Source organism: Myzus persicae, unplaced genomic scaffold (genome assembly GCF_001856785.1).
Source record: "Myzus persicae strain clone G006 unplaced genomic scaffold, MPER_G0061.0, whole genome shotgun sequence".
In the NCBI taxonomy this organism is placed as follows: Eukaryota; Metazoa; Arthropoda; class Insecta; order Hemiptera; family Aphididae; genus Myzus; species Myzus persicae.
In genome coordinates, this window is record NW_019104084.1 from 48,922 (window position 1) to 72,599 (window position 23,678).

Genomic DNA, 23,678 nt, shown 5'->3' on the forward strand with positions numbered 1-23,678 from the left:
GTATAATACGTCATATTTGTATACGTCAAAATTGATATCATTTTTATTAATAATTTTATATTATCAATAATAATAAGTCAGATATGAAGAGATGTCTCATTTTTCTATAAGATAAGAACAATTTAAAAATTTGAAAAAAATAAATTTTTTACTTATGGCAGAGGAGTGTAAATCATCTATGTTCCTCAGCACAATAAAAAAAGTCAAGAAGGATGTTTACCAGTGATTTGCTCCTTATAAATATTAAAATAATATAATAAATACAACATCATATTTTTCTTAATAATTTTTAGCATCACGAAATAAGCCAACTAGCTGCTAGGAGTGCTATAAAGCACTCCCGAAGCTTCAGGCACCTCCTAATTGATTCCAACTAAACGTGTTTTTAACTTTGTATGTACCTTTAGTTTTTTCTATAGCCCTTGTTTATATATTATACGGTAATTATCCACACATTAGCTATTGTATGTTCGTATGATTCGTTCTGAGGATATCGAATACTACACTATGTATAATAGATACCTTGTGTGCCGAAGTTACTTCAAATTTTATATTAATGCTGCGTACAACTGTTTTCGTTTCCGTTTTTTTTAAAATTATAACAATATCGTGTATTATACTTCTCGACATTAGAGTTATATATTTTGGTGTGGAACGCACAACGACCGGACGTAGGTACAAGATGTACTCACCTACGCAATAACTCTAATATAAAACAACAATATATATATATAATGAAAAAACCGTCTTGTGCGTTCGCAGCGGTAATACGACTCGTCGGTTTTTTACATTCTAACATCCATGCCCGCATAGGATATTATGCACGATAATAACATAATATTTTATTCCGATGTAGTGTAATGAAAAAAACCAACGAAAAAAACGCGCCAGAAACGTCATCTCAAATCCTAATCGTAGAGTATCGCGTAAACCGGTCGTACCTATGCGTCGCGGGCGCGCTTTTTCCCCTCAGACCACGACGACGACGACCTGCATTTTGATGCGATCAACCGCAGATAGGTGGTTGGTACCTAACCTAACCTACCTCTACTGTCTGAATGAAATATATTATATACATAATAATATCTAGCGCGTACAACAACAATATAATGTTATTATATTGGACAGAGGACCTGGTTTGGTGGTGGAAATTCTGTGGCCGCGATCTTCACGTTTTACTTACATTTATTATTATCATTATATTATTATACGTCTGTTTTTTATTACATTATACACGCACACACACGCACACACACACTCACACTTAATACACATTTTTACACACACGCATTATGATATTATACATCAGTGTGTGTGTGTGTGTGTGTGTGTGTGTGTTGTTGCGCGCGCGTATAATATTATATACGTTTTTTTACTCCTCAATGACCCGCGACCGCCACCGCCACAAAAACCGGTGTGGCCGCGCGTATCCGCTCAAGTCTGGTTTCTGTCGCGTACCGTGAAGCACGCGCGCTCGCCCCGGTATAGTATCGTACACTCGCGTCCGTCGCCGTTCCGTTTTGCACGTGTCGCTCGCGCCCGTCCGCTGCTGCAGGTGTGCGATACTGTTTGTATATACAAACACCAATACAATTAGTGCACTTTTGGGCCGTCACAGCATTGCACGCAAAACGACGACGACAACAATAATATAGTAATGGATTATAGTATATATTCGTAATCGCGACATTTTTTACACTCTGTCATTGTACCGGGCCGTGTACGTATAGGTAAACGCGCAGTTCGTTCGCGGGAGCGTGTTTGGATATTTTGTTCTTCTTGTCTTTAATATTACCTATAACGGGTATTTATATCTACCGTGTACCGCGGTTACCGCGGTCTGCGCCGACGGTGGTATTGCGATCGTACACCCATATTCCTGCACGTCGTCCGCGGCGGTAAGTCTGTGACGCGACAATCGCATCGATATTAAATCGTACACCGTATTATAATGAGTACTTTTTTCCTTTTTGGCGGGTCCCTCAGACGAATGAGTCGAGTCGAATACCTACACACTATAGAAAATATTATACAAATCTGTAAAGGCCTAAGGGTGGTGTGTGGGGTGACATAATCTCAGTTTGCAGGCTTGTGACACTGCCGGCACAGCGATTTTTGATGGATCCGTGTTAACGCATACATTCGTGTCATGTTGGTCACCGATATAGATGATGAAAACAGCCAAGGGCGTAGGAAATCACTTTTAAATAGACGAAAAGGATTTATTTAACTCTGACCCTGTCACACACCCTCACTTGACAAAAATATATGCTTAGTTACGCCATCAATGCAGGTTGGTTGGGCGCGCAGAAGCGCTGAAAGTAAGATTTTAATGGGCAGGGTCCTAAGATTGGTAAATCCTTGAGAGCTATGAGGTACTTTATACGGATGATGATCGATGGTGTATGTGGATTTTCAGTGTTTTGTTTATTAAAGTGCTTCTTATACAGTTACTTTGATGCTTTTTCCAAACTATATACAGATATTGTCTTATCGTGTTATTCCTTATGTATTGATACAGAGCCGATGGTGCACCGGGTTAGCGTTGGTCGAGGAATGGTACGCGATAATTAATCCGATCGGAAAACTAATTTACTTACTTACTAAGTATACACAGTGGAGTGCTAACTTTGATTGGCACCCCGGGGCAATCATATTTGAAGGTTAGTTGAAGCCCCTATTCAATATGATATTTGGTAGAATTTCAATAGAGAAGTTATATTTTACTACATGTATTACCAAATAATCCTTTTATTATGGGCTATGGCAGCAATATGAACCCTTTATTATTAATTTCATAATTTTATATTATCAATAAATGATGAAAATTAATCAGATATTAGATAACACTTCTTTAATTTTAACTATACTTCCAAATAATTTTTAATTTTTTAATTACCTGTATATTTTTAATACACCCAATAAAATTTCTAGACATATATTTTTTAAATTGATTGACTTTCTTACAAAATTAAAAACAAATATTTTTTATAGTATCTATTAATTGTGCAATGTTTTTTAAAACAATTTTTACTAGTTTATTATTTTTTAAAAGAAACTCTTGATAAATTTGTGAAGTTATACGTTATTGAATAGTTTAAAAAAATGATATTAAAGTGTTTTGTGCCATATGTATTTAGCTCTGTGTTTGTATACAAGCAGTTATATAAACTATCGAATAATATATACACTCTCAATTTAAATACAAGTCACATATTAAATTCAATAAAAATTAAAAATGATAAATTGTGTCATTTTAACAACAACAAAGTATCGCTACGATGTCGCAAAAATAATTAAATAATTTGTAATAATTTGTAATTTATGTTCATCATTCATTAAAATGTATGTTCTGATATTTTGTATAGTTACTGTAAATCAAATGATGTTTACTCATATCACACTTAAAAAAATTAAAATTAAAATTATGTAAAAATATATTTTTAACATGACATTTATAGAGTCTATAATATATGAAATAAATCGATATTTTTAGTTACCTACTTATAGTAATTTAATGGTGTGAAATTTAACATTCGTTATAATAATTAATCATAACAAATATTCATTTTTTTCTATTGTCACTGGCATTTTAGAAATATGTACCCGATTATGATGGATTGACAATAACAATTGACAATAAAAAGTAATAAGCAACCAAATTCATATTAACTGTGGTTCCCAGAAATATCGATGAAATTAGGATTGTGTTAGATTTACTTGTTTATCTTACGGTTTATACCACTTTTTGATAGGATAGTGTAGAGTGCAGACAAAATTAATTGTTAGGGAAAACGTATTTGAAAAATATACCTTTAAAATGTAAGTAAGATTAGAAATATTTACGACTAGAGTAGTCTGGTCAAACATTTAGATTTGGTTTTGAAGTTATAGCGATTTAACGTTTGAACAATTATCTATTACCATCTGAAGTATAAAGTTTACGACAGTCGACAGTTCCGTGGAAAATTCATTGCTATTTTTTATTAATAATACAAATGAGAGAACCTATGAAGCAGTAGAGTATTATAATATATTATTTATACTAAATTCGAAAAGTAAAGTAGAGAGATGGGTAAATTCTAATCTACCTTATATATTTTGTATATAAAAATGTGTGATGTACACAACTTCAATACAACTTTTTGTGGTTCGATCGTCTGTCAAAAACGTGCGTCACAGTCGGGGATTACCTCCGGGCCAACGCATATAAATGTCTTTAATTTCGTACTGCAAACCTATATATTACTCTACTAAAATTTAGTGAAAGTCCGGAGCTTGGGACCGGTTTCAAAATCATTTTGATGATTTATTATTGAAAATGATATCAGTATCAAAATGAATATAGAAATCAAAACCGGTAGGTACTAAAAACCAAAAAACCAAATGGTAAAAGAATATGAAATCCAAAATCGAAACCAACATTCGTTAAGAATACTGGTATATTTACCCATTAAATATATTATATTTAAAAATTAAAAAATTAAAATCCGATAAACAAACTTACAATGTTTTCTATAAGTTCTTCTATTTTCTTATGTTCACTTACAATTTTTTTCTAAAAATGATTTATTTCCGTTACTTTATGTGAGTAAAAATGAGAAATTGAGATTTAAATTTTCAAATCAATCGACTGAGGGAACTATAAAGTTTATTTTTATTTAGAAATATATATATATATATATATACATATCATTATGTATAACACTATACAAATTAAAGAAATAGCTCCTTTATGAAAATAACAAACTAAATTTTGTAAGTAGGCATAATATTATTGAGTTAAATTATTGATTTAAATTCAAACATGGCACTGTGGATAAATGAGCCACTCACTATTGGTTTTCTCTTTCTTCACCATTTGCATCGTAGACAAGGCGCATTATCACATTAACCTATTAAAATTTAAAACAATTACAAAGAATAATATTTAGGAGGGTTTGACATACCCGTTCCATATTTTATTTACTATATTGACAAATTTGCAGGCTTTACATTGGATTTTAAAAACAAATAGAGTTTTTGTACATTTAAATGTTAGATCATTTTTTTTTTTTTTTTGAGATGATAGTTATCACTTTATCAGACAAAACGATATTGTAACATACCCTGAAACCCTCGTACTCGCCGGTCCGAGCGCTCAGGTGGGTATATTACACGACACGCGCCGCACACGCGCACTATCACTTTTACGCGCCGCGGAGCATGTTTACAATAACAATACCGAATAGCGACATGTATACAATAAAATATTATTATAATATAATATAACATCGTTTTTTCGTTGTTGTCGGTTTATTATTATTTATAACTCCGAGTCCTTGATTTCCTGCGAGCACACGCGGAGTACTCGTTCCTTGAACTAAATTTCCTCGCACGCATAGACACTTGCATACACGGACACGGTATACCTAGGTAACCTGTACAATACATATTATGTGTATCATAGGCGTGTGTATGATTATGTACGCATGACGCATAGGTGTAGGTAGGTACGTGTGTGTACAGTCGACCGTCGCTCCTATACCCTCGGCGTCATCAACTGCTGGCGACCGCGACCGGTGTCGGTTTTGCGCGCCACCATGCCGGTATAATAATATTATGTTGTATATAATATTATTATTACTATTACTATTATTATGACAGCGATAATGATGTATAAATTATAAAATCATAATCGTGCGCGAGTATTTTCCACCCGCAATTATTATTATTATTATTATTATTATTATTATCGAACGCATATCGTCCGCGACTATATATTTATGCTGGTCAGTAGAGGAAATTATCTATTTACCTACCGCTGCGGCCACCACCGCCGAGTTAAGCGCAATATTAATTCCTACGACGAGTATTGTGCGGTTTCGGGGCCAGCACAGTATAATACACGGCCGTTTTAAATAATATCACCCCGGAACTCTAAATAATATTATTTAAGTCTTCCGCCAAACGAGGATTGCAAAATATTATCAACTGCAATTAGCCATTACTCATTAGGTATATCTTGCACTTTATATGTTTTATAATATCATTTTTCCTTTTTATTCTTGTTGGTATTAGCCAGTCTTACACTTGTCACTAGCCGATGGAATCGAAGATCGAGCAGTATCGTCGTGTATAATCAATCGGCCCCGTCATGGCTAACAACACAGAAAAATGGGCAGAAGAAGAAGAGCCCAACTCGTTTCTATTGGGCGAAGACCGCAGTGCGCAGCCAGGGTTCGTCAGGCAGAACCGCCGGCAATCCAGTAAGACTATTTTACGATATTATGGTATTATTATTAGCAGAGGCGTGTGCACAGTGCTCGACCTGAAATTTTTCGGAGACATCGAACGTTTGAAAATACGTATAATTGTATAATATATATTTTTTAAATAGTTTATGAGGGTTTTAACGACAAAGGTTTATTAACTTAATATTAGAAAAGAGAATATATACTAATATACATTAAATCAAATTAATATTGTATATTTAGCACAGATATTGACATGTTTTAGACATATATAATATTATGTTTAATAGTGTACATCAGAGATAGCTAGTGGTAATTTGAAACGATTTTAATGGCATAACATTTTAGTAAATCCCTGTAGCCACTCACCACCACCCAAAAAAACTCTTCTCAAAAAATCATGCAAAGTTATTCATTGAATTAGAAATTACTGACAGTGTGAGCCGTAGTTGATATTAACATAATGATACTTGATGAATTTAAAGCTATTAAAAATTGGCGATTTTTTCTGTAGTTATTTCTTTAAAATTTAAATTCAAGTATTGGCCATTGGGTAGTCTTGGTCAGAAATTGGAGTCAGCACACGCCTATAAGGACTATTAATATTCAATTAGACGACTACACGAGATAACACCGACTTTATTGTCGAACAAAATGGTTAGGTACAGTAGACGCAATAGACTTAATGTTTTTAGTTTTTACAGTTCTATTTCAGATTATATCACTCGTTAATGTTAAATATTGGAGTTAAGAACTTGTGCTTGTCTTAAAATAAACAAAAGACAATATTATTTTTTATTTTCATGGTAATATGTTTACCTATAATAATTATATTATGTTTTTATTATTATATTGTGTTAGTTTTATTGTCTTGTTTTTGGATATTATTTAAAAATTACCTGTTAGTGCCATAAATTCTGGTTGTAACATCGATTTTAACATTTATTTTTATGTCTTGTACATAAAAACCATATATGCATTTAGGCTTTTGAATATTTTAAAGATGGATATTTTTTGCATTTTAGGTTTATATAGTTACAGAATATAAATTCTATAGCCTATTGTTACTTTTCTGACTGTTTGAGTCAGATGACTCAAACAGTCAAACCATTTCGAATTAACTATTTTAAATGATGTAGAAAATAAAATAATATTAAAAATGGAAATCCTGTACATTTAAAAAATATTAATTGTTTTAAAAATAAAAAATTATAACGAAATGAAAAAATAAATTTAACTGAAATTGGCTGTACATAACTATAAAGTAATAATCGCACTGCTAGTGCCAGGATAGATAATGAATTCTTACTTTTATGTAAGTATTTAGTGGTAAATATAGTTCATCACTATACCAACTTTCAATTAATCGACTTCTTACATAATTATTGTGGAGTGTTCGATTGAGATACTAAGAAGTAGTTTTTGAAAAAAAAAAATCATTGTAAGCAAAAATTCTTATGGCCAATAATTATAGGCATCGTCCCAACTAAATTCGCTTTTAAAGTGATGAATTTATTAGAAAGTTAATATTTCCAACATACTGATATGATAATAATATAATATAATACTATGCATTTTTTATTTATTTATTCTAATCATGCATCACATTTAACTGTTGTGTTATAAAGAAAATAATATATTCGAGTGAAATTGTAAACAGTTTCACAAGCTAATATTTAGCGTACCTACGTTTTATAGAGATTCTATAATAAAATATACTTGTGTACAGTTATAATAATATATTGTTTTTTTTAGACAACAATTTATAATTCAAGTCCGAGTCGTTTGTGTATTCATATCCGTACTTAATGACAAGGATAAACACATCAAACACCTTAATACCTTATATTATTATAACAAGTCGCGCCTTTTTTTGCTACCAAACGCTTGATGTATGGTGATGTTTGAGTATTATTTATGCATTGTTGAGCTTACTTTTGGAATTAAATTTCACATTAGCTTAATGAGCATCTATATTCTAGGAATTATATGAGTTATACCCCGGAACTCGATGATTTGCCGAGTATTTATAGGGATCTATGTGGTAAATAGGTACTCACATATTATGGTGGGTGCATGATATGATTACTTATGAACTATGGTGCATAATAATACCTATAAATAAATAATAGCTTGTCTCCTACTTACACGGTTATGATTGATTAATTTCCAACTGGTGTACGATGTTTAATACCGTTGTATAACATGCTTGTAGGCACCTTAAACATACCAAATCTTCTAACACGGGGGCAAACCGGTTGCGCAGTGTAGTTGTTCAATATATTATTATTTTCAAAAATGGTATTAATTAAGGCACGCTTCCAGAAATAATGAATTATTGCTCTGGAATTTGAGTGTTGGCAGAGGCCGCTGTCTATCGAACACTATCCCAAGGAAAATTTTCACCAGTGTAAACCTATTTTCTATATTTGTGTCTCCTTTGTACGGTGATTGCCGAATCGACTCATGATTGAGCTCTAGATCGCGACTTACTGTAAGTTGTACCGGTGCAGTCAGTTGATTTTTCCATAGACTTCTACCATGATACTACAGTGTAGTTCCTACAGATATTTTGTAGATTTTCAGGTGTTTCTTAGTCATTCAGTTCATTAAATTTTAAGCCATATGGCTTAAATAATTAATATAATATAGCATCTATATAGATGGATAATATTTTTAATACTATGTTTAGTACTCAGATTACGTTTTGAAATTCGAATTATTTTAATTAAATATCAATTTAAATACATTGAATGACTTTGCATTTAATTTCTTTTGTTTTTAAGCGTACATATCAAGTCTGTTGTTTTCAATCTGCCTACATGTAACCTTGTCATTGTTTACAAATTTATTATTTCAATCTAAGGTGTCCAATATATATTTAACGAACATCTATAGCTTAGCTGTGAAAACAAGTAAATAAAAGAACGAATTTTCTTTTTGAACTGGTCAACATTGAGTAACTTTTTGGGACCTTTAAATTTGTTTTGTATCCTTGGTGTCTTGTAAATAATAGTTATATCAGCTACGACCATTGATGTATAGTATAATGTACTAGATAGGGCCATATATTTTTTAAAACAATAGAGAAATACAAATAATGCAATTATGTGTTTTTTGCAAAACATTCATTTATAACTACCTCTATACATTATAGTGTCCATACATTTTACTATGTATTCACTACATAATATTGCATATAAGAATAATCTGTACAAACGTTATACGTACTTAAATAGTTAAATTTCATGATTTTTTGAAACTGAAGTTTTGTTTATTTTTACTTGATTTATGGTAGTATAAAATATACTTTAATTTTCTTAAACTAATTAGTAGAGTAAATAAAAAAAATAAAAAAAATAAAAAAATAAAAATAAAAATAAAAATACATAGGTTCCAAACTAGGTAGCGTAAAAAAAACTAAAATAGAAATAGTTCTATTTTTTGTTTATATAATGTATAGAAATTGTATTAATACATATTTAATAATATTAGGAATAACTGAATTTTACACATATTAAATCATTTTATTTATTATTTAAATCCGTTTAATTATGTTTTATTAAAGGTGTAAAAAGTAGTTATGATAATATATGAATTAGATGAACTTTTAAAATTATGTCTTAAATAAAGAATAGGATTTCTGAAACGAAATAAAACATGCATTGTTGATGATGTATTCAATAACACACCGAATTAAATTGTTTTAATCGTTATTAATTGAATGCTATACTTTAATATTTAATTTAATTTAAACTTAAAAATCAGAACAATTGTTTAATATTCAACTCGTAAGTCCTGAGTGTTAATTGCATACATAGTTTAATTTTTAAGAATGACTTTTGAAAAAAAATCTATAAAATTATTATTTTAACAAATTAGTAGATAATATTTTCTATAGGTGAAATACTGGAATGGGTGATATATATATATTGTTTCGTGATTATCATACCTCTTAAAGCCCTTAAGGTTATGTCTATTGACACGACCGTTAATTTCGGATATTGGCCATGAACGCGTCTGTGCAACTTTACCCGATGATGAGACACTTCGAGCGGAACCAACGAACATGGTATCGTTTGGATTATTCCTGTCCTTGACATTGATCTCGTAATAGCAAAAAAGGTCACTGTTGAAGATCTATTAAAATAAAACCGCAATATTAATTTAACGTTTTCATTTCGTTTCGTTTTGTTATTATATTATGGTATGTGTAATTTACATATGGGTATTATAGCTGGTAGGTAGGTATAATATGTATCCTGTATAGTTGTAAAAACCAACCAGAAATGTATTACACTAGGTGCAGATACTTATTCTAAAGTGTAAGTGTGTATACATATAACCACACATGTATACGACCTTAATCGGTACGATATTATGAAAATGATATTTTACATGTCTTGCACCTTACATACAAACTCATACGTCTCTCGGTGTAGTAAAAATGGTGTAATTGAAAATCATAATATTAAACCTCATCACGAATACAATACTGCATTTATATTATCTCGTTATGTAAATCGCCGGACTGTCGTGTATAAATCGCACTTGGAATTGGACGTAATCCAAATGGGAAGCTATCACAGACTATACACGAATCATAATATTGTTGTACGATATGGATGATGTCGGTAATTACTACAAAAACAAATATAGGTATAACTATGTGTGCGCGTGTACCGTTGTGAACGGAATTTTGATGATTGGTCCAGCGCATAATATTTGGAATAAAGCCCCCGCGGATGGAATTACATATTTTTTAGTCGTTGGGTACTAATAACTACATTATTACGTATGATATAATAGTATATAGAATACACCGTATTGAATTTGGTGACGGTCGATATATAAATTCCGTCGAACGAATGACGGCCCGCTCTTCCGTTTATTGTATGCTTCTACATCTACCTACATATAATTAGGTAAGTTAATAATTAATACAACTTACTGTGTTATAATGTATCAACGTATACCATTTTTCTTAAGCAGATGGGTTGGTGAGTGTATTGTATACTTACATTCTCGTCTTGTTAGTAGTATATAATTAGACATACGTCTCGTGGTATGGTCGCGTAGTGAGCAAAAACATATATATATATACACACACACACATACACATGCAACAATGCATGTACCTACTACCTATATATAATGTGTATATTATATATATTATATAAAACGTTATGGAAATTCTCGAATAAAGAATAAAATTAAAATACATGTTGACATACCTAATACAGTCAATGTAATCAGTTGATGATTACTACGGCAGAGTAGAGGTACCTATAGTGCTAGTTGTGTCTTGTGTGTCTTATTACGATATCATACATATTATATTTTTGTGTATCGTTTTGTACAACCTATCGGTTAATGCGACAAAACACGTGGTCCCTTTGATGTTGCAATAAGCAATGAAGTCTACTGTTTATAATATAGTATCTACATCATATTTATTTATATTTTGGTCCCGGACGTCCTTGACTGGAAAGTCACGATTTTACCTGCAGGGTGATCGCCGTATGCTGTTTGTAGGCGTGTTGCACACGTGGTGTATGAAGTTTGTGTTGTATGTTTTACGTGTTTTCTATTATTTTTATAGTAATTAATTTGCTTGAATCGGCCCCGATGACGGTGTAGGTACCGGGTACTCACGAGACAGACTACTGCACGACTGCGCGTGGGCCGTTTTAGCTCCGAGCGTGTAATGATATAGGAGCCAGGATGTTGATGATCTAAATTATCTAAGAAAATGAAATTAAAAAGTATTTAGAAATCTACATGTTCCGGCTGGTAATAAAGTTTTAGTGTAGTAATATTGTAACTTATAAAGTTATAAAAGTAAGCACCTTTAGTCGTATTAATATTATATATTTTATATTATACTCGTATAAACAAACAAAATATTATTGAATTTGTCAGTTTTGAAAAAAATATACCAAGTTCAGAATTTTTATGATGTGTTAAACTCTTGTGAAAGTCATATTTTTAAATTTAAGATGTTTTAGAAGGTCATGTTATTATTTTAATTGGTGTCGTTATTTTAGTACCTTCCTATATATATACTCACTTTAAGACGCATTTATTTACATATTGTCACCTATACTTAATGATGCCTGTGAAGAACTTTTATGTTGTCATTATAAGCGTGTAATACAAACGTGCCTTTAATATTGTTATGAACGCAACTTGCATTACTTTGACGATAAATGTAATAGAGTTTTTTAGTTTTTAAACTAAATGCAAAAAACGAATAAACTAATAAATTATAATTTCCAATTTAAATATGTATATATTTTATTATTTAATACAATTTAATAATTTGTTGAATAAATTAAATTACACAACATTAGTAAATATGTTATTCTGACACTTTTATTAAATTTAAATATAGACGATCACTGAGAAACGCAGTACTCGTTCGAACTACATAGGTTATACATCAGCCATACTAGTTACTACACAGGTAGTAGGTTGTAGGTACTCTTTTTTTATATAAATACAATGTTTGGAGCGTTGGAGGTACCTATAATAAAAATATTATGATTAAATAAATGAATTATAACTTTGGGTTTGTGTGGTACATATTATATACCTACTAATACACAATTTACTATACAGTACACACTACACATATTCGAAGTAATTATTTTTTAATACCTTAGATTAAATATATACGTAACATTTATTTTCAAACTAATTATTATTAATATAAATTAATATTGCTAGGTGAATATTGTAGTACTCCGTTGAATTATTTAAATTTAAATTATTTATCTTAAGTATGCACGTATAATATAAAATTACGACTTTAACGAACATTTTTTAAAGTACAATAAATCAATAAAAGTTTGAGTTGACTTAATAAATAATTATATAATTTTATTAAAGGTCCCCAATATAAAAATAAGCATTCCCTTCTATTTTGTATAGTTTATGGTAATATATAATAATGCAGTAGTTACATAATATAATAATATGTTAAGAAAACCGTAGGACACTAAAACTCCATGCAATTAACATTAACTATTCAAATTATAATTAAATTCTCCAGGTAATAATTAATATTATTACACAGTTCAAACGTATACACTAAAATGTAACCATGGATGTACTTTATTCAATTACATCTTTTATTATCAGGTATACAATATAGTAAGTACTGAATTTGAAAAATTTTCAAATAATAAAAATAGTAGAATTATATATATTTTAATATAATTATAATACTATTTTATATAATACTACTTTATAGTTTATACTGTCCTGAATTGTATTATTAAATAAAAACCACACACTTAAAGTAAATAATACAAAATATACTATTTTATCATTCTCCACTTACTTTGAACTAGGCGTAATTTCTATACAAATTTGGAAAGTTTTTTCTTGTATTGTAGATACTTGTGGAAGGTATGGACAAATATATATTATATTGTAGACATAGGTAGGTACGTATTGTGTTTACAAAAATGCATATAATGATGTGCATCCAAATGTAGTCGTCCGGGCCATTTTTATTCGTATATTTTTATCTCTTTTATGTTTGAAAATAAATCAACTTTTATAAATATATCTAAAATTAGTAAAATATGTTTTAATATACAGTACGCCACTACGCCAGTACCTATTAAATAAATATAAAAGTACAGCTATTTTATATTTTAATCGTATCAATGTTATATAATGTAGTATAATGTTCAGGTTACTTACTATTTTAGATTTAAACTATTTACTATTGTGAGTGTTGGTATGTTTGTAGGTATATTTGAACTCTTTACTGTAAAATATATTTAACTAGTAACTAACATCATATGCATATACATAATATAAGAAATTATCTTGAAAAGCATGTCACATTATAACCACAAGCTGATAATGACATTTTATATATTTTATAAACTATAAATGATCATTGAACTTAGAAATAAAAGGATAAAAAGTAGGAATGCACTGCATTTTAATCACTCGTCTAGTCGTCTCACTACCACGCCTGCTGGCACAGAATATGGCATATCTGTAAAGGTATTACACTATTACCTAATATACTATTTGTGTTATACAATTGAAATGAATGATAAATTATTGCATTCAAAAATGGATCTTACTTATTAAAATAACTTATTTATCCTAGAAATGCATGAATGAACATGACCGTCGAGATATGCTTACATTGTTTCAACAGTTTTTTGTCTCTACGTATGAAATATTGCTTACCTATAGTAATAATCCTAGCCATTATAAAAGTTATTTACCACTTTAAAGAAATAGCATATTATTTTAATTTTATGATACGATATATTTCATGTTTGTTTTTATTGTTATCTAAACTCTGAATACTCGTAGAAATTCATGGGATAAAAATAATATGTAATTTACTCGTTTTTTGCCAATCAAACTAGTATTATTTTTTCGATGGTTGTGTAACGCTTAAAGGACGGCTTAGCAGTGGGCATTGGTAAGATGACAACACAATGGTTGAAAGCAGGTTTACAGTAATCTTGTTTTCGTAAAAGTATCGATGTGAGTAGGTAGTTGGTACTATGAGGTGTTTTTTTTTTTAAAAATCTTCTTCAATTTTGGTACTCAATATTTCATTAATCATTTGTAATGTGAAGTACTCTATGCATCAATCACATATTCACATTTATATATATCTACCTAAAAACAGTTACTTATTTTAGTCTATTTTTAGAGAGTTTCTGTACCTAATAACTAGTAAACTATAAATATTGTCATGGATGTTGCGTCAAAGATGTTTGTTTGCTTATTTTGTTTTGATTTCACTTTGGTTCTTAAATTTATTTCAGATAATCCACAGGAATTTAGGTTATGATGCAATGGTTATTGATAACTAGGTATTGACTGTTGTTGTTTACCAAATGATGCGAATGTCCAAATAAAACGGAACAAGAAAATAGATTTATGATTACATTTAATGAGTTTCTTATGGGAAAACGTGACGATAATATGACCTAGTATTGTGTTAAATATAACAGGATTTTAGAAATAGCGAAATATGTACTACCGTGATAAAAATGTTTAATACTTACTACTACCACTGATCACTGGAGTTTTGATATTATACCTACCTACCTATATAAATTATAAACTGTCTGATACAAAAAGTTTGTCATTTACACTCACATTATCTTAAATTAATCCTCGGTTTATGTTTTTAGTAAAATATATTTTTTTTATTCAAAGTTATTTTAATAACTTTTTTATATGAATTATTAATTTTTAAAATAAAATAATAATCTTTATACTAAAATGTTTATGCTCAAAAGTGTTTCAATTTTCTTTGTTTGGAAATCATGTGCAAACTATTAGAAACAATGTATAAAATAAATGAGTAAACTTTAATTTATGTTCACTAATAATAAATGCAAGTTAAAAATGAAATAAATCAAACGAAATAAAGAAAATAGATTTTAAAAGTGGCAATATACATTATGTTTACAATTAATGACCTGCGGTCGTATATTAACTGTGAACACAATACAATTATGACAGGTAGTCAGATAGACAGTGATTAAATGTCATGAAAACATATTTAGTGATGCTACCAGGTTCTGTAATTAATCAATAATTTGAAAAAATAGAATTAACTCATAAAAACATTTTGATTTGTTTATTTTTCATTGGTACACATGTTAGGTATAAACTTGCAGCGTGTCATTATCTTGGACGATTGTGTGATATGTTTTAGAAACCACTTTTTGTACCTTAAGTATATATGCATTATATGGTAAAGTATTCATATTAATTATTATACTAAATTAATTTTAAATAGATGGGGGATAAGTAATACAATTTTAATTTTAAAAAAAGTCACAAGTATTCTTTTCAACTTTATTTCGATATCGATGTTATCAATAACTTGATTGTGATGTAAACAAATTAATTTATAGTACTTATAAATATTTTAGTTCAGGTAAATTATTTAAAACAACTGACTAAGTAGTATACATTTACAACAGCACATTAATCAGTTTTTGTGTGCACCTGGACAAATTCTTGGCTTCTCAATTACTATTCAATATTCACTAGTATTGGTTAATTTTTATAAGTTATAATTTTTTATATAGTGCCTGTTGTGCACGATGGTTATAAATAAGTAAATCACATTTGCTAAAAAATATTGAACTGTAGCCATAAAAATGTCTATCTACCTATATATATTTAAATGTAAATTCAGTATATAAGTACTAAACAGCGAGTACAAAGTTTTTGACGGAAAAAAATGATGTTTACACTTTTTGTTTCTTATTATTTTATGCTGCAGTTTATTATAAATACCTATTCAATTAGGAAATATTGATTTTTTCTTTTAAAAGTTATTTTGATTTTGGAGTGTTAAAACTTATAAGCTTGACTGCGTGAGCGTGAGTTACCTAATTACTATTATGTGAAATCTGTGAAGTTTTAAGACTTAACCTAACCTTAGTTAAGCAAGTATTTAACCTCTGCCATTCCCAATTAATAATTATTAAACACTGTGTTCCTAAATAAACTAAATGACTTCTATTATAAAATGTGTATTAAATGTATAGGAATCTATAGAACAAAAAGTATAAATAAAACACTAACGGTATTATACAGTATTCAAACAGAATAGAAATTGTATCATTATTATAAGAGTGTTAAAAAAAAATTGATTATCCTAAAACTTTGAATTCAAAATAAAATAAATATATAATTTCAGACTAGGTTAGGTGGTCTAAGACCTTAAGTAATGTAGAAATAATTATCATATAAAACAAAACATAATATATTAAACATAATAATATTAGTGTTATAATAAAATATGTGTTACTTTCGATATATTTTCAGATTCTTAGTTTTATAAAATGTTATAAACCTTTTTAAGTACGCTTTTAATAAATCTTACTAATAAGTTTTAACAGATACATTTTTGGCGTAGTAATACAATGCAAATGCATACAAATATTTGTAATGACTAATCATTTAATTAAATTTTGTTTAATAAGTTAAATTTATATCGTATTTAGGTTCATTAATGATATTTTTCGGATGTTGTATCGGTTCAAGAAACGACAAGTTATTTTTATTCAATTATTTAAATAACAGTGGCGTGGTGTGGTACAAGGGCTAAAATAACTAGTTAATAAAAAATGAAACAAGGAACTATATACGGCTGCGACGTGTCGATATTTATGATGGTAATCGTTGTTAGTCTATAATTAATAGTATATCGTAATACGATAAAATATTTTTATTAACCATTTAAATAAAGTACGTGATATGCAAAATAAATTACAATAATAATAATTGCATAACTTGTTAATTAAAAGATAAAATAATGTATGATTCATAATGTATTTTATTTATAATATTATCTTTGTTGTTTTGTTATTATAAGAACGCCTTACTGAGTGAGAACGCAATTTAATATACATTGACTATTAAGAATTAGCTATATAGTGTATAAATGTATAGTGAATATGATATCTAAGGCGAGTGATGCAATTTTAAAATATCACGTCCACAGACGACAGACTCATTTACAATACCTATTTAAACGATATATTATTTAATTAAGTTAATTAAACGTCACGTTGACATATTTTATGTATACCTAAACATATATAATATACGTTTAGTTATGTAGGTATCTAATAACATTGAATTATGAACCTATTTATAAGCTAGCTAAGGTTAGCTTACCTGTTTTTTTTTTTACATCACAAACCTATTTGTCCAAATCATATTATGTGAATCTTATAATCATTTTGGCACCTTATTAAAGGTGAAGCCCAAACCGCAACCGTTTAAATTGTGAGTGTGTGACTAGTGTGTAGTATAAATTAAATTGTATAACTTCAATTTTTACATACACAGTACATTAATTATGCACGTCAAGTTGCGATTAGAATCGGATTTATTAGACTGTTTTTTATAATAGTTGTTAAAGTAAACTTATTATACTTCAGTGTTTACTCCCCTCAACTTGTATTATATTAATCTGTGGTTTACGAGTGTTGCCTTCTAAAATCGGCGTCGTTTTGCAGGTATTTATACCGCTATTGAATAAAATGGGTTATTTGTACAGTGCAAGGAGAACGTATCGAATCTTGAGTGGCCTTATAAAATATGAGCTACACAATCGTACAATTATATCTATTGGTCAAAGAAATATCCAATCTGGAATGACGTGGAACACGACATTTTCTCTTCACTGCTTTATGAGATGTCGAGGTGGTGTTCGCGGACTTAGAAAATTGGTTAAATATTTAATTTGTGATCTGCCACAGCCCACAGCGAACGATTATAATACTTTCTACTAGTGTTTTACACATTTACACGATCCAAATATGTACAGATATCATAAAAGTTCGTCCGATAACAATTTTCAATTATTATTTTAATAATATGCTATACTTAATGCTGAATACTAGTTTTAGAGTTTGCTTGACAATAATAATATTAATAAGATGAAAAAGTTGTTTTCGCCACTTGTGTATAGGTACTAGAGATATAGCTTCATAGGTACTATTTAATATACCTACCTCGCTCCATTTCAATAAATATTATTACTATTAAAGTTTTTTCACAACAAATTATCTTCATCCAACGCATAGTTTTTCAATGATTACGAGAGAATAGTCGAATAATCATATTTAACGAACAAAGGTAATCTGCAACTGAACTTTGAACAAGTCAATCAATTTGTTAGCATTAAATTATTTTTGTTAAATTTCACAATATTACATTTTATTAGGAATATTTAAATCAAAATATTTATTTAAATTTAAATTGATTTATAAACTATAAATTATAACTAACCTTGCATTCAGAATCATTCTGGTAGTATGCCTCTAATGCATTTATTATTGAAAAATGCAATTTAAGCTCTTTAACAAAAATGCAAATAATTCGTTTGTAATACCTAAAGCATTAAAAAATAATTCGTATACCCTGATTCATTTTAACCATGCAAATAAAATTGTAATTATATGTTTTGGTTTATTTATAAATTATAATAATTTATGGGAATGTCATGATATGACGTGTAGGTTGTGTATTGATTATTAAGCAGTCAAACGGGCTTAGCTTGTGCTATAAGCCGTTAGATTGCGCTAGAATTACACGGATGTACATTGTACAACACGCTGAAATGAAAACATCCCAGGTATTATAAAAAATATATATATATTAATATATTATGTGAAAATAATACGAATAAAATATTGAATGATGCAATAAATATAAAATACGTCAAAACTTTCCATAGTAAAATAAATTACTATACGCTTACACAAGAACATGTATTGAATACTTAATCACTGTGGTTTCATAGACAATTATTGTTTTCAATTTGATTGGAATTATCTTACTTAAATATAAATTCTTAATTTAAATTATCATTGTAGTTCAGTAGTTGTAAATATTTTTTAATATTAATTATTGATTAACGCTATTTGTAGGTTACAAATATTATACATCATCTATAAGGATTAACGTTTGTACTGAAGTTGTTATTAATCACTTTTAAACACTACCTATTTAAAATTATAATTTTAAACATTAAATAAGTAGACCTAGGTACCTACCTAAAATTTTTAATAGATAGTAACACATGCAGTAATTTCTTATAGTCTCAAAAAAAAAATTAATTTTTTAGTCACATTTGAGATTTTGAGCGATAAATGTATTGAGTTTACAATAATGTGTGTCAACACTCGGAAGTTAACAATAACTTTTGGATCAGTAAAAAGTGTTCAGAATTTAAACTTTGAGGGTGGTTTCCAGTAGCAAATTAGACCTAGTTGGTACATTGAGGTGGTCAGTTATAAAAAAATTAACCGAAGGTACTTTTTAAAACAATTTGACATCTACAACTGTACAGCAGGACGATTACTTACATTCCCTATTTGATTTTGATGAACATATATAACCATTAAACATAAAAAGTGTATTTTAATTTTAATTGATCATCGCCGTGAAACATTAAAAATGGTTTTACCGTTAGTCGATTTTGTTTTGGAAGGCAGATTAGTGAATGCTAATATTTGTATGTCTTTCAAATTAATTTTTAAAATGGTTTTGATTAATAAGAAAGTGAAAAAATAAGAAAATAACCTAAGAAAACCTGATGTTATTAATGTTTTTGACATGGGTAAATGGGAAATTAAAATCCCCCACATTTAAAGAGGGTGCATTTTTAATGTGAAAAATAAAAAGGAATTTTATCAATACATATGCTTGTCAATTTCATTGTTTTCGATTCGTCCAGAAAAATAATTAAAAACAGAAATCTCAAGGTTTCACCTTCATGGAGTTTTTTGACATCAAGAACCGGTAAATTGTTGTGCACTTGTACAAACATTTTCAAAACCAAGTTTTTGTAAAAGCTTCGAAATAATTAAAGTTTATCTAACCATTATGACCACGGTGTCTTCGAAGTTGTTTTGTTATTTGTATACTTATACACACCTATTATGAAAATTCTATCGCAATAGTTGATTTTTGTTCATCGTTAGCGTTTAGGTGGCGTATGTCGTTCGTTGAAAGTTAGATTTATGGTTAAAGTTTTGCAGCACCGGGTCGTGTTAAATTAAAAGAAAAATTTACACTTTTGAATTGCTTGGTTGTGTTTTTCATTTACGCGTTAATATTGAAGTGAAAAAAAAATCCCACTGTTGACGTTTTTGACAGGATCTGCTAGCGTCAATTTCGGCAATAGCTTTAGAAAAAGTTAATTTTTTTTCCGACAGCATTATGACAACGAGCCGCGATGGGGGACGGACGTTATCTACCCTTATCATCTATGACGACGGGGTTTATTATTATTTTTTTTACGCAGACTCGACTGAGTCGCTGGTAGTATTATAATAGCTGAAGGGTCTCTTAATTGATATTTATACGGTTTATGTCTGTTTTCGATTTAGAGTGGGCTGGGAATGAAAGCCATTCTCCCGCTAGATTTTCGTTCGGGAAATCGAAATTATTCTGATTCTCACGTCCGCAATTTATAATAATTGACGAACCAGCCAGTGATGAATACGAAAATACGAGTAATACCTAGGATATAATGATAATAAAAGTAGTAATAATAATAATAATTAATATCCAGGAATGTGATAATTCCGATAAATCATACGCATATTATGGCGTATTTTCAATGACGTGTACGTGATAATGAGTACCGACCATCGTCGCCAAGGAGTTTCAGGTTTAATTTCAATCGATTACTCAAAATCCAACAGGATTATATGTGTATATATTTTTGATTTATCGTTTTTTATAACAGAAGCGCATTTCTTGACAAACGATCGTGTACCTGTAATTTGTATTTACAAATATAAAACTCATGACTCATTGTCTAAGTAGAAATAGTATTCAGTCGTATACAAAATGTATTAAGTTAGAGAATACATAATAAAATGTACCTAAGACAATGTTGTCAATTATACTAGTATAATGTCTATACGACTAAACGTAATGTAAACAATTCCATGACGTTGTTAATTAAAAGTTATACTACACAATCAAGATTAAAGACATTTCGTTATTTAAATTTGCATCGTTTAAAAAAATACGAATAAATTGTAAAAACATAACTTAGTGTTATGATAATTAATTAAAACAGACATAATTATTGATTGCTAAAAAGTTATAACAAATATTATTATTTGTTATACTGTGATATTTTTATGAGTCAATTTAATTTTAAATAATGAATTAACTTTGTATCTTTTTATAAGGGAGAATATTGTATTATGTGTTGATGCATTAATGATTGTAGCAATGTGGCATTTACATAATTATACGAACAACTGTGTGTATGCAATATATTGAGTTGCACTTTTTACGACTTAATCGATATAATTTACTAATATTTCTAAGTTAAAAATGTATTATAAAATATTTTTTATTTTAATATAATATTGCAGTAGTTACATTATATTGAAACAAGTAATAATATTAAAAGTATAGGTATTATTGTTGGTAAATGCGAATGTATTATAATATGTGCAGGGACAGTGTAGGCAATTTGCATATATGCATGTAATATGTATTGAACGTATTTTTTTTCAAGGCTAATATTGTTAAAAACATATGTTATTTATTATTAATATTGTAGCATAATACAACAAAATAATATACAGAATATTTTACATTTGTATAAAATTGAATTCTTGAGTACATACCATTTTATATTTAAATTATTAGCAACTATTTTAATTATAAACGGTCAGTGATGGGACTAGAGCCAAAACGAGTATCAACAATATTATCCTAGAACTAAAAGCGTATGAAATGTTTAAGTAAATATCATTACATCTATGGATCTTATTACATTTCATTCGGTTATAATTGATAATCTACATAAATTATTAGATTCTATCCAGACGTATAAAGAGCTAGAGTTATAGGCATTTAACACTGAAATTTAAATGTTTACTTCTCAAGAGATCACAATATTTATATTTTATTTTTTAAATTTCGAAAATTATTTACATATTGATCTCCATTTTTTGTTACTTTTGCTGTGATCATTTTAATCACAAATAGTAGATATTATTTAGAATAATTACTGAACAGACAAATTGATATTATTCTGAAAAATTCAATATAATATGGTGGTTTTAAATAAAATATTATAATTTTATAGTTCTTATAATAATATGTCTTTTACGTTACAAAAATATATCAGCAACATTTTTTTTTAAATTATAAATTTCCTTTTCCACAAATATATTTTGAAAAGTAAACTTTAATCTAAAATTCTATTTAAATTTATTGATTACAATTATTCATATCACATTTCTACTTAACTTTATTACAGTAGATATTTTAATGGGAATTTTATTCAAAATCCACAAATAAATCTATATTTACTATTTAGAATTTCTTTTGAAACGTTCGCCGATATCTGAATAATTTATATGAATTATGTGTATAACTGTATAATATATGAATACAGATACTGTGATTGTCAGATACTGTGGAATAAACTCATTTATTATGTTCTGAATTTCGTTTAACTGTGCCTACTAGGATTCGAGAGACATAATAAAATGTCAATTACATCTAACCATAGATCGGAGTGTCCAGTTTAATATTTAGTAAAAAACCAAATGAGTTGTATAATAAATTATTTTTAACAGGTTATATTATATTGTATAACATATTGTAATAATTATTAATTAATAATAAATTGTCATATCATCGTAACGGTACAGATGTCACGGAGGTTATTATTATTTTTATTATGAAACACAATATGCACACATCTGCAAAATTATCAATACCCAGTACAATATTATATTATTGCGACAACGAGTAACTTTCGTTCGTATTTAGCCGCATTATGACTGCACGTCGTGTGCTGTAAATTATCGGTGAAAATCGTGCAAGTTTTTTCGCTCTCTAAGTCGGGCCACTGTGTACTCGACGTTGGGAAACCGGACGTCA

The 23,678-nt window shown here is 28.9% G+C and overlaps 1 protein-coding gene across 5 annotated transcripts in view; it reads left to right on the forward strand.

The window, feature by feature from the left end:
• The first annotated feature begins 1,428 nt into the window (after positions 1–1,428).
• LOC111038508 (organic cation transporter protein-like) overlaps positions 1,429–23,678 on the forward strand; it is a 58,331-nt gene continuing 36,081 nt past the window's right edge. Inside the window, exons 1-3 of one of the 5 annotated variants that reach the window (XM_022321638.1) lie at positions 1,429–1,654; positions 2,522–2,663; positions 6,061–6,248. In XM_022321638.1, coding sequence (XP_022177330.1) covers positions 6,137–6,248 — 112 coding nt within the window. In that variant the 5' untranslated portion in view covers positions 1,429–1,654; positions 2,522–2,663; positions 6,061–6,136. Of the gene's footprint in view, positions 1,655–1,726; positions 1,899–2,521; positions 2,664–5,976; positions 5,998–6,053; positions 6,249–23,678 lie in introns of those variants that run through there. The other 4 variants (XM_022321640.1, XM_022321637.1, XM_022321639.1 and 1 more) reach the window with 4 other exon arrangements.